The 13,751-nt window shown below is 36.3% G+C and overlaps 1 protein-coding gene across 2 annotated transcripts in view; it reads right to left on the bottom strand.

The window, feature by feature from the left end:
• The window catches only part of LOC150081021 (uncharacterized), a 49,180-nt gene that overhangs the window by 3,525 nt on the left and 31,904 nt on the right, over positions 1 to 13,751 (bottom strand). The window contains exons 17-19 of one of the 2 annotated variants that reach the window (XM_090382177.1): positions 5,267 to 5,329; positions 4,822 to 4,998; positions 2,502 to 2,641 (exon numbers count right to left, since the gene is read on the bottom strand). In XM_090382177.1, the coding sequence (XP_090238303.1) occupies positions 2,510 to 2,641; positions 4,822 to 4,998; positions 5,267 to 5,329 (372 nt within the window). In that variant the 3' untranslated portion in view covers positions 2,502 to 2,509. The remainder of the gene's footprint in view (positions 1 to 2,501; positions 2,642 to 4,821; positions 4,999 to 5,266; positions 5,330 to 13,751) is intronic. The other variant, XM_090382175.1, reaches the window with a different exon arrangement.

The following is a 13,751-nucleotide window of genomic DNA, read 5'->3' as shown; positions in this document are numbered from 1 at the left end:
CCATAGCAACAGTTCTGGATGATAAAAAAAGAAATAAATCTGTCCAAAATAGCCGAAATTTCGAATTCATTTTTCAGGCTGGGCTTAAAGAAACTAGAATTTTGCTACACTTATTCAAAAAATTGTTTCAAGAAAGTATAGTATAATTCCTAGTTTTGTCAGTTCTATTAGAGATTTGTCGTTGATCAGATCGAGTTTCCAAATGTCAGTCTTGAAAATGAATTCCAAAGTGAATTGGAAACAGTGGCAATTTCAGACAATATTATACAGATATTTGTAAATTCCTCTGTAATTTAAATTAAAGTTTCAGTAAATTAGCTTATCATTTGGACTTAACTTCGTGTTAAGTGTCTGTAATTAGCGAAGTTTATCCTTCAAAGTCTTTGCAGATTCACCACAATTAGGAAGTCCTTTTTTTAGATTACATTTTTTTCTTTTAAAAGTTCTTATTGAGATATTCCTCCTAGAGTAAATTTTCCAGAATATCCTACCAGCTGAAAGTTATAGATAGTGGCCTGGAAAGCCAGAATAGCATTCTCCACAAATACCCCTCACCCCTTTTTCATAACTTTTAAACAAACTAAAATCCGTGTTCCCTTTACACCACTTAAGGAAGAGATTGGTATTGAAGCAGTAACATTCTCTGTGGAAAAATCCAGAGGACCGAACTATTTTTATTAATAAAAATTGATTTGAATAAATCCAAGCAAAAGTAAGCTAGAGACACGCGGACACTGTCACATCTAGAGTTCGATATTTTCAGCAAAGTTTTGTGTCCGTTTATATTTCCATTTAATCCGTTTACTACTTGCTGTGGAGGTGAGTAGTCTGAATAAATTCAAAGAGTTAGACAAACTACTGGAGGATACGGACAGGTGAGAACTTATTAACGGAAATATGTTAAAAAGCTCTCATAAAGAAAGTCTTTCCTCCAAACCAAAGCAAATATTCCAAATGCGGTAAATTATTCATAAGACATTGTGCACCTTCTTGGCAGTCTATTTACACTGGATGTTAATCTTCATGTCTAACAATGTCAAAACATCAAAGTCTCTCTCTTCACTAACACCCTTAAGCTCTACTCCACCTAGTATAGAAGTTATTCTCGGGTTGATATTTCCCAAATGAAGGATCTTACATTGGCAGCATTAAAACTTAACGTAATTTCTGCGACCATCGTAACATATCCAAATTATTCCGAAAAAGCTGTCTGATATGTATTGTTAACCATCCACCCGCCATTATATCATCTAAAAACTTTTGTCTATACCATAAATAAGAGTGGCTAAACCACTGAATCTCGAGATTATAACCTTGGCTCGCCCTGAGGTCTCGCTTATAACCTTGGCTCACTTTGAAGAGTGGTCCATTTTTAACGTACCTTATCTCCTTCAATACACTTCAAGATCTTGCATGCAGTCCCAATGCACTCCAACTTGTAAAGCAAACTCTCATACGGAACAGTGTGGCATGCTTCTCCAAAAAATGTTTCTTGCATTCATCTCCCATGTGACCATTAATTATTTATCAAGTTGGTCAAGATTTTTTCTTTACAAAGCAGTGTTGTGATTCATTTACCGCAAAGGACAACGCGAGGAAAGCGAACAACTTATCGGTAACTTTCCCGTGCCTCCAAAATATAGAGTTTCCGTTGTCTTTCTCTCTTATTATACTTCAAGATTCTTATTGGCCAAAGATGCATCTTTGATCCAGATTCTGTGACCTTTTCCGCCACTCAGATTTAGCTCGCTGGTCTTTGTTACCCATCTGATCCCCAGCACCAACGTATTATTGATGAGATGTTGGTACCCTTTTACACTCCAAGAGGGGGAGGGATTACCCCTAAATGCAACGATTACCCTCATAATTAACCCTGAAGGTTTGGAAAATTCTTTTGCAACCTCTTTCTCATATCCATCGAATTCTATAATCGTATCCTTTAATACAAACGCAAGACTGACTTCAGAAAGATCGGATATCAGAAGCAAACTACAGGTACATAAACAAGATGCTTCTACACACCTCAGACATATTTAATAGCCTGGATGCAGATGCAATGAAAATTCATTTGTGACTTTGAAACTGGTCTACGTTTGTTAACATAAAAGTGGTTTTCACATATTTGCCCTTCTCGCAACTTGTTGTCCTGGACTGGAGCCCGTGTGTCTATTTTAAACAGAAATAAATAAATAAAATAAAATAAAAAAATACTTGGTTGTTCCATCAACGGTGCGTGTGGCTAATAATACAAATACCGTAAGAAATTCCCTACAAAAGGTAATTCCTCTATGTAAAAGAATTACAATACATCTGATAAAAAAAAATTCATGCAAGCTGACATGCTTGAAGCTACTGTGCAAATTACGCGTACTGTATTAAGTTTTTTTTTCTTTTTTCCGGAAAAGCTCTGTTACTTTTGAACGGTGTATGGGGCAGATTCCAGGATAATCTGGAAATAAACTGCCAAAAGTGAGTAGTGCATTATTTCACAAAATACTCACCGTTTTTGTTACTGCTCATCATAATACCTTACTGGGAAACTAGGAAAGAGCCAGCGAAGTCTTCTGATTTGTGGGAATCTCGCTGACCTTCTGACATCGACAGTTAGCTCTTCCTCCAGTTTCTCATAGCAATTATTTCTCTGAAATGGGATGAAAATAAATTAAATTTGGCAAACGTCACTGCTCTCCTAATAGAAGTTTATTATCAGGAAAGTTTTGAAAAGTTTGAAATGAACCACCTATTGGAAACAACGGAATTGATCCAATAATATTCGTAAAGTTCCGTGTGTATTCACACAATCTTTTAGTTTTTAATTTTTTCTCTAAAGGAAGAAAATGTCGATGGCCAACAACAACAACGATGGCCAACAAAAAATGGACACAGGAATTATTCCCTGTGTCTGATAAAAGAATGGAGATACCGTTACAAAACCATCTTGATATCCTCAGTATTTCAATGTGGTTTAAATGTATCTGTGTCTCCACCTTCCTCAACAGTCATCATTTGGTGCTCCTGTAGAAAACACCTACAAAAAAGCAAGTGTTTTCTACAGAAGCACCAACTCATGATTGTTTTATTTCCCTCAAACACATCGTTTCGAATATTTTTTTTAAAAAATCAGAATCCTACTGAATTTCAGACTTTGGATTGCAATAAGAAATTTTTAAATTTAGCGAATCTCTCAGAATCAGCACGACTAACTCAATCTATTTACCTTCCTGCCGATACTGACATACTAATAAAATGTAAGAGGCATTTTTAGATTTTGTTAATCCATTTTTAATTAAATTTATAGAAAAAAATTGTTACCTGTTTCTTGATTATTTTGGATTTTTTAAATAAGCATTTAATGCAATTACAATTCCATCATTTTAATCTGTTCTCCATTTATTACACACACAATTTTAAATATGCGTCAGAAATGTAAATGACTATAAATATACAACAAGAAGATTGAATTGCTACTAAAGGAATCTGAAATGGTGGCTTATTATGGGACTGGGTATTCAACATATAGGCTGGTAGTTAAAATCTACTGAAATACACTATTCTAACAAAATATTATAGAAAAATGGTCGTAATTCTGATATTGGTGGCAGCTCTGCGAACATTTCCAAAATGATCCCTGGCTTGAACAGATTCTGAACTGATTCAAGTCCAGGAACTGGGACCAAGGAAAATGTCGCATATCTTCAAACCTTTCTGCTCACTTCTATTAATACAACCGATTTACGCCATCACCTAAATAAGCATGGAAGGGTCAGCGTTGTACTACGAAAATATTGCCCGTTTGGTAAGATGGCAGAACTCCTCTAGATCCATTAGTTGCACTTCACAGCCATGTGCCCGTCGCTATGCTTGCCAAAACAGGTTTTACTAGAAGATAATTGCTGATTATATGACCTTAACGCCGTGTACCCGTACACCACCGATCTCTCTATGCCGTTCCCTTCTGAAATACTCGAAATGCGCAGGTTCTGGCAGAAACGGCTTCCGTATGCTCGCTATCACCTGCCCTTCTTATAATTGAACATTAATAACGACACTGAGTCTATACAACTGTACTTACAGGAAAGCTCCTCCATAAGTACTTACTAATAGTTCACTGGGAAGAACAGAATGTACTGCCAACATTCAGAGTCAAGTAACTAAAGGAAGAGGATGTAGAGGTAATTCAAGCGATGTCAAAAAAGGTTTAAAGGTTGGTTTTCTGTTGTTAGAATTAGAGCTGGGCTAAGCATCAGAGATCAGTATGATTCTTTTCCATTTATTATCATAAATGGATTCAATTTAAAAGACAGAAATTCCCGGAGTTCTTTAGCGTGAATCGGTTCATTACATAGAGAGAGAGAGCTTTGGGGAATGGCAATGGCAACCAATCAATGATTGCCATTAATTGGTTGCCAATTAATGAAAAAAAGGAAATAATAAATAAGAGTAGGTTTGGAATGACATGTATCTAGGAAATAATGGATCTATAAAGAGAGATGGAATATATGCAGACAATCGACTGATAAGGGCTGAGTATGATTAAAAAACCTTTTAACAGAAATACAACAGAAAATAATTGAGAGGACGGAAGTAGTGGAATAAAAAAAAACAGAAATTTGAGTGTTTAGCAGATCTAAGAGGAAAATAAAGCATTAGAACAACACATAATTGACAAAGTGAGGAAACAGACAGAAGTGATGAATAGATAGGAAGATGTAAAATCTTAAGGGACCACAGACGAGCATATTACTCGTTAATTTAAATAGCATTCGGTCCATAAGAATGAGATGGAAGTAAGAGAACCTTGGATGAACACCAGGAACTTACCATTGAACCAGCCATCCAGCTAAATACATTGGACCTTCTCTTGCTGGAACCATTTTCTTTTCCAGTACTGACGATTTGTGGACCTTTTCCTTCCACGTCGATGTTAGAAAACCTTAAAGGAGGAGGGTTTTGGATGTTGTTGTTCCAGTGCATGCAACTCAAGCGACGGCAAACCTCCTGAAAAAAAGAAAAGTTTGACTCAGAAATCAAGCACGAATAGACAAGCAAGTGCGTTATAGTAATTATGTACAATTTATTATTCTGTTTTGAGACAAGTTTAAACATGTTAAACATTTGAGGAACAGTAATACAGTATTATATTATTATAACATTATATAATGTTATAAAAAACTTATATAACAGAAACACATGCATTTTTGTTTCTACTCTATAAATTGTAATGCCATATATGTGTTATCTATTTGCAGAAACAAATGAAACTCACCAGAGATGAGGGACGAGATAGGGAATCCAGGACACGCTGATACACTTCGTCAGCCTCTGCATCCTGCAAGAAACATTGCAGTTATTTTGTGAAGTTTCTTATCTTGCTTTTAGTGTAAAATAAGGAAACCGGGTGACAGCAATTTATTTATTATTTTGTTTTGTTTTCGGGTCAAGTTGAATCATGTTAAACGTTTATGGAGTATATTGAAAAATGTTACAAAAAGTTAAGTTAAAAAAGTGTATAGCTTCACAAGCCATCTAGTGAGTTGAAGGGACCAATTGAGAAACCAGGTACTGAAATGCTGAGTTGAATTTACAACATTTAGTTGAAGCCAGTGAAGGGTTGATAATTAAGTTTTGGTTGGCTAGAAGAAATACGGGACTGAACTCTTGTAGACGAGTCAGGAGATCACCGAATCCCATGAAATCGATCCCTAGTCCGTTGGCAGTGTTTCTAGTTCTGTTTTTAAATCTGTTTCTCTGTATTTGTTCTCCTATACTGTCTGTAAATTGCGTGCGTTCTGTGGTCGATTTATTTTGTTTGCTGGACGAAAAACTCCGAATTTCAGGAGAAAAACCATGCCACTCTCGCCTGAGACCGACTAACTCAGCCACGTTGTGAAAAAGGACCATTAAAATTCCTCACGTCATCGACAGGACTCGAACTCAGGTCTTTTCCACCCAGTGTGGGGATGTGCGGATGTGGGTATAAGACAAACTCGAACTCAGACCTCTCCAAACATGTGGCAAACTCACAATTGCGCTATTGCATTCATTGTCATTGCAAAATATTATTATCAGGTTATTATTGTAAAATAGCTCTTACTGTTAATAGAGGGCTTTCTTGTCTTCGTGGGTAGGACAGTTGGTATTATCTCCATCCTCCCCACACCGGTTGGAAAAGACTCGAGTTCGAATCCTATCAATGATACGAGAAATTTTATGGGCTTTTCACAACGAGGCTGAGTTAGTCGGCTTCAGTAACACTGTTTTTTCTCCCAGAAACTCGAGATTTTCGTCCAACAAACAGCAAATCAACTAAAGGACACAAAATTTGCAGCTATATTATATACGGCGCAATATTGCCTAAATTGCTGATGTACATAAAAACAACAGCAGGGCTAGCTTGCTCTCCCAAATACTTATGTGTCCGGCGTGCTTACCTCCTGGAATATCCTACCGTCTTGGTGGGAAGTGTATACTCCTACTTGATGTAAATAAAAGTATTGTCACGGAGGATACTCACTAACGTTGAGTATCTGTCACCTACATAACTCAAAGACCCTCACACACAAAAACATGCATGTCATGAAAGAATAATCAAGCCGTATGAATTTCATGCTCACCCCTAATACTGCTGCTGCTATGATAGTAAGTGATTTTGCCACTTTTAATTCTTTTGAAGAGGTCTGGCTTCGATTCCCGTTGGTAACTGGAGGAATTTCTTAAATCTTCTTCGAGGCTGTAGTTAGCTGATCTCAGATTACCTATAGTTTTCTATGCAACAGTTGCATGGGGCACTAGTATTTGTAAATGCCTTGTAAAAAAGTATTTTTGCAAGCTCAACGGTTCTCTTTATTAGCGACATCAATGGCAAGTCGTACAATTTCGACATCAGCTCTCCAGGTACTAACAGGCAAACTGCCCATTCAGTTCGAAATAATATTTAACTACTTATAGTATTATAGGCGTAAGGGTCTACTTGCTGTTATTGACCACTATACACTTTATCTAGAGTTACCAGTTAAGAAAGATGTGCAGAGAATTCGGAATCAGTTCCTTGTAGATTGGCAGGAGGAATGGTCTAATGATACTAAGGGTAGAATAACTAATAAATTCATGCCTAGGGTGAGAGAATTAAGTAAATCAAATAGACCTTGGTTTAATCCAGGCTTAAATTTAACGTTCTTGATTTCAGGCCATGGAAGTCTGAATTTTAAATTACATACTTTTGGCCTTGCTGCTTCTCCACTGTGGAACTGCGGAGAGCCTGAAACAGTGCAGCATTTAATTTGTGAATGTAACTTTTACTTAGATTATAGAAGGGACTTACAAATATATACGAGGAGAATGACTTACCTAGATTTCTTGACAGTAAAGAAAATTACCTTGCCTTGGCGGAATTCGCAGATAAGATCTTTAGGCGAAGGAAAAGACTGAATGGAACTGATCCTTAGCAAAAACAATTGTGTCCCTTGAGAACAACATCATGTTCTCCATTATGTTTGTACTGAGCACAGAGCTTGTGCTTGGTACTTTGATTCCTCAAAAGACTTCGGAAAAATTGTGTATAAAAAAATTGAGACTGTCTTAATTAGAGATTAATGATAAAGCTTTCATTGCTGAGGTTTTCAGCAATTTTGATTTTGGCTGAATTATAGACAAGATTGGATCGAGTAAATTAAAGATTGGTGATAAAAAATATATTGAACTTATGAAATTTTTAGAATGAGTACCTTGTGTGCTCAGGCAGTTGGCCTTTTGTAAATGGTTGTTCTTGTGTTCTGGGCGACTCTGAACATAATTGCTGAACTGACTTCCCACACGGGATGATGACAGATCTTGGAAAGAAAATTTTTTTTTTGCAGCTTCATAATGCTGAAATCTCAGATTGGTTGTAATATTTTGGGTATAGTCTGTTATCTGACTTACTGTTTTCTTGTTGTGAGATCAAGATTTCTGACTTGCTAAATTGAAATTTAAATCACTGTGAAATTTTGTTAGATTTAGATAACATGTAGATAACATTGAGCTGTTTGTTGACGAGGTTGAGATCAAATTTCAATAGAGATGGACCTGTAGTGATGGGAATAAAGAGATTATTCGATTATCACAAAACAGTGATTTCTGGTTTAACGTAGTTGTTGCTGGATGTTCAGTATAATAATTGAGTATTTTCCACTGTGTAAATTGCTTTCTTACTGGCTGGGGAAATCCCCATTAGCTAGTACCTTAACCTTCTTGTCTTTTCTTCACTGCATGGTCTTGTGTTAATATCAAGAGTTAAATCATAATAGCAAGGGTTTTAATCATAATATCAAGAGTGTTAATCATAATATCAAAGAGTTTTAATGGTAAGAGTTTTAACCAAGTCAGTTGAAAATTATGTCTTGGTATCTGACTGTTGCAGCTCTGACATGTTAGTTTTCTTGGTACTGCTGCCAGGTAGACAGTTATTGTTCTACAAGATTAATCTAAAAGATTAATTTTCTTAGTTTAAAAATTGATTATCTTTTCCACTAATACCTTTACTCTACTTTTTTCCTACTTTGCTTCTTTTCCGGGGATATCTATTTCCCTCATCCTCTTGCTTTCTATCCACTTTCCTTTCCCTCCATTTTCCATACTACTCCTTCTATATCCCTTTTCCTTTCTTTGGATACTTTGAGGCTCTCAGGCTTGCCTGATAGTCCCCAGTAAGAATCTCAGCTAGAAAGTGGACCCTGATGCGCCTCCACGTAGCTAAGGCTGGGAGTCAGGGGACCAGGTGTCCCCCTGCGCCCTGGCTGCGAAGTCGCCAGTTGCCGGCACTCACTTGCCGGCCTGGCCTTTGCCTTTTCGGATGCTACAGCAGCATATAGGGGAACCCTGGAAACCGCAATTAAAACAAACACACCTTGATCTTGTATCGTATACCTTCCTCCAATTATAGCATACATTTTCTCAAAAAGTGAAACACGTGCTACTCCTTTACTTTTTGTATGGGTAATTATATGTACCGGAAATGTTGCACGGAAATGTTGCACTTATCGCGACACGTTTGACTTGTCGCGATAAGCAACAGTTGTAGAATATTTTCATTCAGCGTTTATTTTTATTTTAAAAACGGGCATTGAACTCGCTTCCATAAATTTATTTTTATTATACCCAAATAGAACTGGAAAATCTTCAAAAAGCTTATGAGAAAAGGTGAGAAGTATTTCCCCATAAAAATACTCAAGGTCAATGTTGGAAATATTTCGTATCTAAACATTTGAAACAAGTAACTCCATTTTCCATTGTGTTTTCAATCTATCATAGCACCCACTGTAAAGCATGGCGGGAACAAAGTTCATCAAAGGGTAAATTGGAAATACCTTTCGGTTCATTTCAATTACGATGTCGCCGTTGTCCAAATTCCCTAGGTCAGAAAAATGCACGGGCATCGACATCTCCGAAGTTGTTTTATCATAGGTATCCATTACAGGACATGCACTGCTATTCGCCATGGTTGTTACCTGACCGCTTAAAGGGCACCTAATGAGGAGGTCAATTCGCGCAGCTGAGCCTTATTATTGCAAGTACGTGTCTGGAAGCCAAATTAAAATATCTGATTATAGACCCAGTCTGGCCACAGTCCACCTCATGCGTACAGTGAGACTTGTTTCCTCTATGGAAAAAAAAAAAGTGCACGATCTGTTAGTTATAAACAAACTTGTGATGAAGCCAGAGGTCCTACTAACCAGAGCTATTCATCGTGATAAAGTTACTGCACCTAACACCATTTTAAACACCATAAAACATTAATTATATAGAACAATGTGATAGGTGTTTTTACCACTACTTTTGTCTACTACATTATCTTACTAAAATGCCGATTTTACAAGATGGAGCCACATGAATCCCGAAGAAGAGCACTGCAAGATTCATGCCAGTGCCATATTTCATTAGCACTGGTGGTGCATAAGATTATAAGAACTCTCGTCACAGATGTTCATTAAAGATCTCAATAATTCGATAGTTTCTGAAAGAGTTATTCTATGGATTTGTATTTTTTAATTTTTTTTTAATTTTCATTTTTTTGGTAGTTGTTGGCGCATCGGCTTCTGTGGCCATAATGCACCTCCCAAGGTTTTTGCAGTACTTTGATCCAAGCCCGAGGCGAGATTCGAACCCGCGACCTTTGGGTTGCCAGATAGGCACTTTACCCACCCGGCTAGCCCGGTCGGCTTAATTTTCATTTATTTTGTTTTACTGCTGATAGTTGAGACGTGAGCTGTCTTAACTACTGGATTGCTGGTACCCACTGGTATGGCACTATTTCGAATGGGTGGTGTGGGATTTGTCCACCCTTGGACAGCTTCGGTAGAATTGGCCCTCCACCTCGTGGTGTAGATGGGATTGGGCAGGCTTTCCGTTACGTTCAGGGCTCCCACTCACAAATTTTAAAAAAACTTAGATTGCAACTTAAATAAACCCAAAACAAACCTAGTTTTCATCATATAGCATAGCAACACAAATAAGATAAAACTTACCATGCAAAAATATCTTTTATTTAATTGTAATCAGAATTTTCATCCCATTCAGTTCCCTCCACATTTATTTTTTGAAGTTCTTTCATTTTTTTCAAACGTTCTTCATATCTCTTATGACAAGTTCTTTTACCAATTCTGATTTAGGTTTCCATGTATAGCAATTTTGATTAGATCTATTTATCGCCTGTTTTGCCATTAGTCGATTTTTCACAGTTTCTGGTTTAAGGGAGTTTGTGGCTTTTGTTTTTATATGGTTTACTTGGGAGAAGATTCTTTCTACGCTTGCCGAAGAGTGAGGTAAAATAGTTAGACTGGTCATAAAGTTAGATAAAATCTCATATTTAGAATTATTAAAGCCATCTTTTACATTACGTAACAGATACCAAAACTCAGGGATGGTTTTGTAAGAGAAATCTAAATCTTGATTTAAACGAAATGATCTCCATTCATCATCTAGAAGATCTAGTTTGTCTTCAGAAACAAGGTGAGGGAACTGCATTGCTAAATGGAAAATTGAGGATGGCGAATTGGCACGATCATGTATCACTGCTGGGTCAAGAACATTGAGACTGGCGATAATTCCATCATCATTTAGAGGAAATCTTTTTCTGATTTCCATACAAAGTTCAACAAGAAATTTTAAACAATCATTTTTAAACCTGCTTTCACTGTCACCAAGTGGTGTTGAATTTAATAAGGCCATACAATGGCCTCCCAAATATATTTTATTCAGAGGCTTATGATTTATTGCATTGCTTGGATCAATTTCAGCCAGCTTGCACGAAGTAATGACTTCTTCTTTTATGAAAAAGAAAAAACTAAGAATATTTTTATACTCAATTGAAACCATTGAATGAAGTAAGTGCAATCTGAAATGTTCAGATTGAAATTCAATATTCAGGCAGTTTATTTTCTCCAGTACATATCCTAAAAACAACAACATATGCTTAGTTCCTTTGGTGATCATAGTATTGTAAATATTCCCTGCACCATCGATTTTGTCAATTTTTGATTGAGACTGAAAATAAAGAACTAACGCATCCCACTGCTCAATAATAATTTTTATTACATTGCCACGGGATAACCAACGTGTTTGTGCTAATTTGGGGATTTTATGCTTAGCAGTATCTACAACATCTTGAATCATTTTGAACTCGTTTAATCTTTTACTACTGCGGCAAAGATAACAAGAGATATCTTTTATAAATATTTCTAGATATGATGGTAGTACCTTGACTGAATGACTAGCACATAATGCAAAAGAATGGCAAACATATCCCATTATAAATACTGATGGTACATCCTTTTTTTAGCAATGACTGGAACCCACTCTTAGTGGCACAATTATCACTTCTAAAGCCAACGAGATTACTTATTTGAATGTTTTTTTCTATGAAAAGATCTTTTACAGCTTGATAAAGCCCTTCTGAAGTACCATTTTCGACACAAACAGTCAAGTAACACATCTACAACATCAAGTTTTTGAATATCAAAATATCTAACAACAACAGCTAGAACTTGCGATAAAGATAAATCTGTACTTTCATCTATTATCATTGAAAACTTGTTGTTTCTGCATATGTTAGAAATGTATATTTTTTCATGATAGGCTATGCCATCTTGTATAAGATAAGAGACTTTAGTCGCCTTCATCTGAACTTGTTTTGCAATATTGCTATCATGAAATGCTTTCTTTCATGCTTCTATAAGGTGATCACATTGCGAAAGTGGAATATTATGCTCAGAAATGAGTACAGCAATTGTTAACTCTGCCTTTGCTACTTCTTCATTCTCCGTAGGTTTACATTTTGTGAAGAACGTGTCTAACGTTGAACTTGTCTTAGCAATATTTGCACTTTTTTTATGTTTAACTGTATTTTTATGTGCTAGTGACATCGATTTATTGGCATTTTTTAATTTTATTTCACAACAAATACAGTAAGATGCACCTTTTTCATTACTGTCTTCTTTCAACCAATCCTTTAATTCCGGATCTTCTAACCATTCATTTCTAAAATTTTGAGTATACCACCGTTTACTCATCTTTCTCTGTGGAGAACAAGTTTCAGACATTGTGGGCAATTTGTGGGTATGGCTAATTAGCAGTTATCTTATTTAAAATTTTCTATAAAATAAAAAATAAATCACTAATCCATTAATCCACTACACGCATAAATGTAAAAATCACACCAAATAATGCAATAATATCACGAAAGACTGTGCAGTAAAGACCGCCTTCCGCCTGCTCAATAGGCTGCGCATACATGTTAATAACACGAACATGTATGCTTACATGTATGAACATGTAAGCATAATTTCATAGTGTAGAACCCTGCGAAAACTTTGAAATCCTTTTACATTTGTAGTATTTTGTACAAGCACTTGAGATATTACAAATTATGATCAGTATTGTTAGAATATAAAATTAAGAAAATTGTAAACTGTTATTAAATGTATTAAATTTTATTGTATTTACAAGAAATAAAAATAAATTTTGACTTAAAATTAAAAATTACCGAAAAAACCCAGATAATGAGATATTTTTGTGAAAAAAACCTATCAACCCAGGTGACAATCAAAAAACCCAGATCTGGGTGGAAAAACCCAGGAGTGGGAGCCCTGGTTACGTTGTTTATGGCTACTGTGCCTCCTCAGAGGCACAGTAGCCATAAACAACGTAACGACACACACTGCACAAACAACATAATGCACATTTCTGGCCTTTCACAGAGTTCTATATTCATCACAGTGTACCAAGGCGGAGTTGAACTGACATTCAGGTCCCGCCGTACGTAAGATACTGCATATGTCTACATATGGATTTTGTATGTTTACATTACATATTACCAACACCCCGATAGCAAAATTACAGAAAGGTATTTCACTATATTTGTTCAAAATCACATAGCGAAATTTATGAATATTATCGTTCTCCCAATTATAAGTTTCACTTATTCGACCTGAATGGTTAATGCATCGGTTGATTTAAATTTAGGTAACGGGATGTTTCAAAGATCGGTCTAAAACTGTCAGTGGATTTGTTGGGACGGTGAAGAGAAGGGCCGCGAGATTTAGTGAGGAAAACAAAACGGTGCTCTTACCAAGAAAGGCTTCATCGACCTTATTCTGCAAATTGCAGCGTCTGGAAAACTAGACACTTGCAAGGCGATCTGATTGAGGTGTTTAATGTTAAATGTTGATGGAATCGTTCCTCTTGTTCAGGCAACATACACACGCGAGGAGGCATAA

This window comes from Mastigoproctus giganteus, chromosome 9 (genome assembly GCF_048544385.1).
Source record: "Mastigoproctus giganteus isolate SK-2022 chromosome 9, ASM4854438v1, whole genome shotgun sequence".
NCBI lineage: Eukaryota > Metazoa > Arthropoda > Arachnida > Uropygi > Thelyphonidae > Mastigoproctus > Mastigoproctus giganteus.
This window is presented reverse-complemented; position numbering and strand designations above follow the sequence as displayed.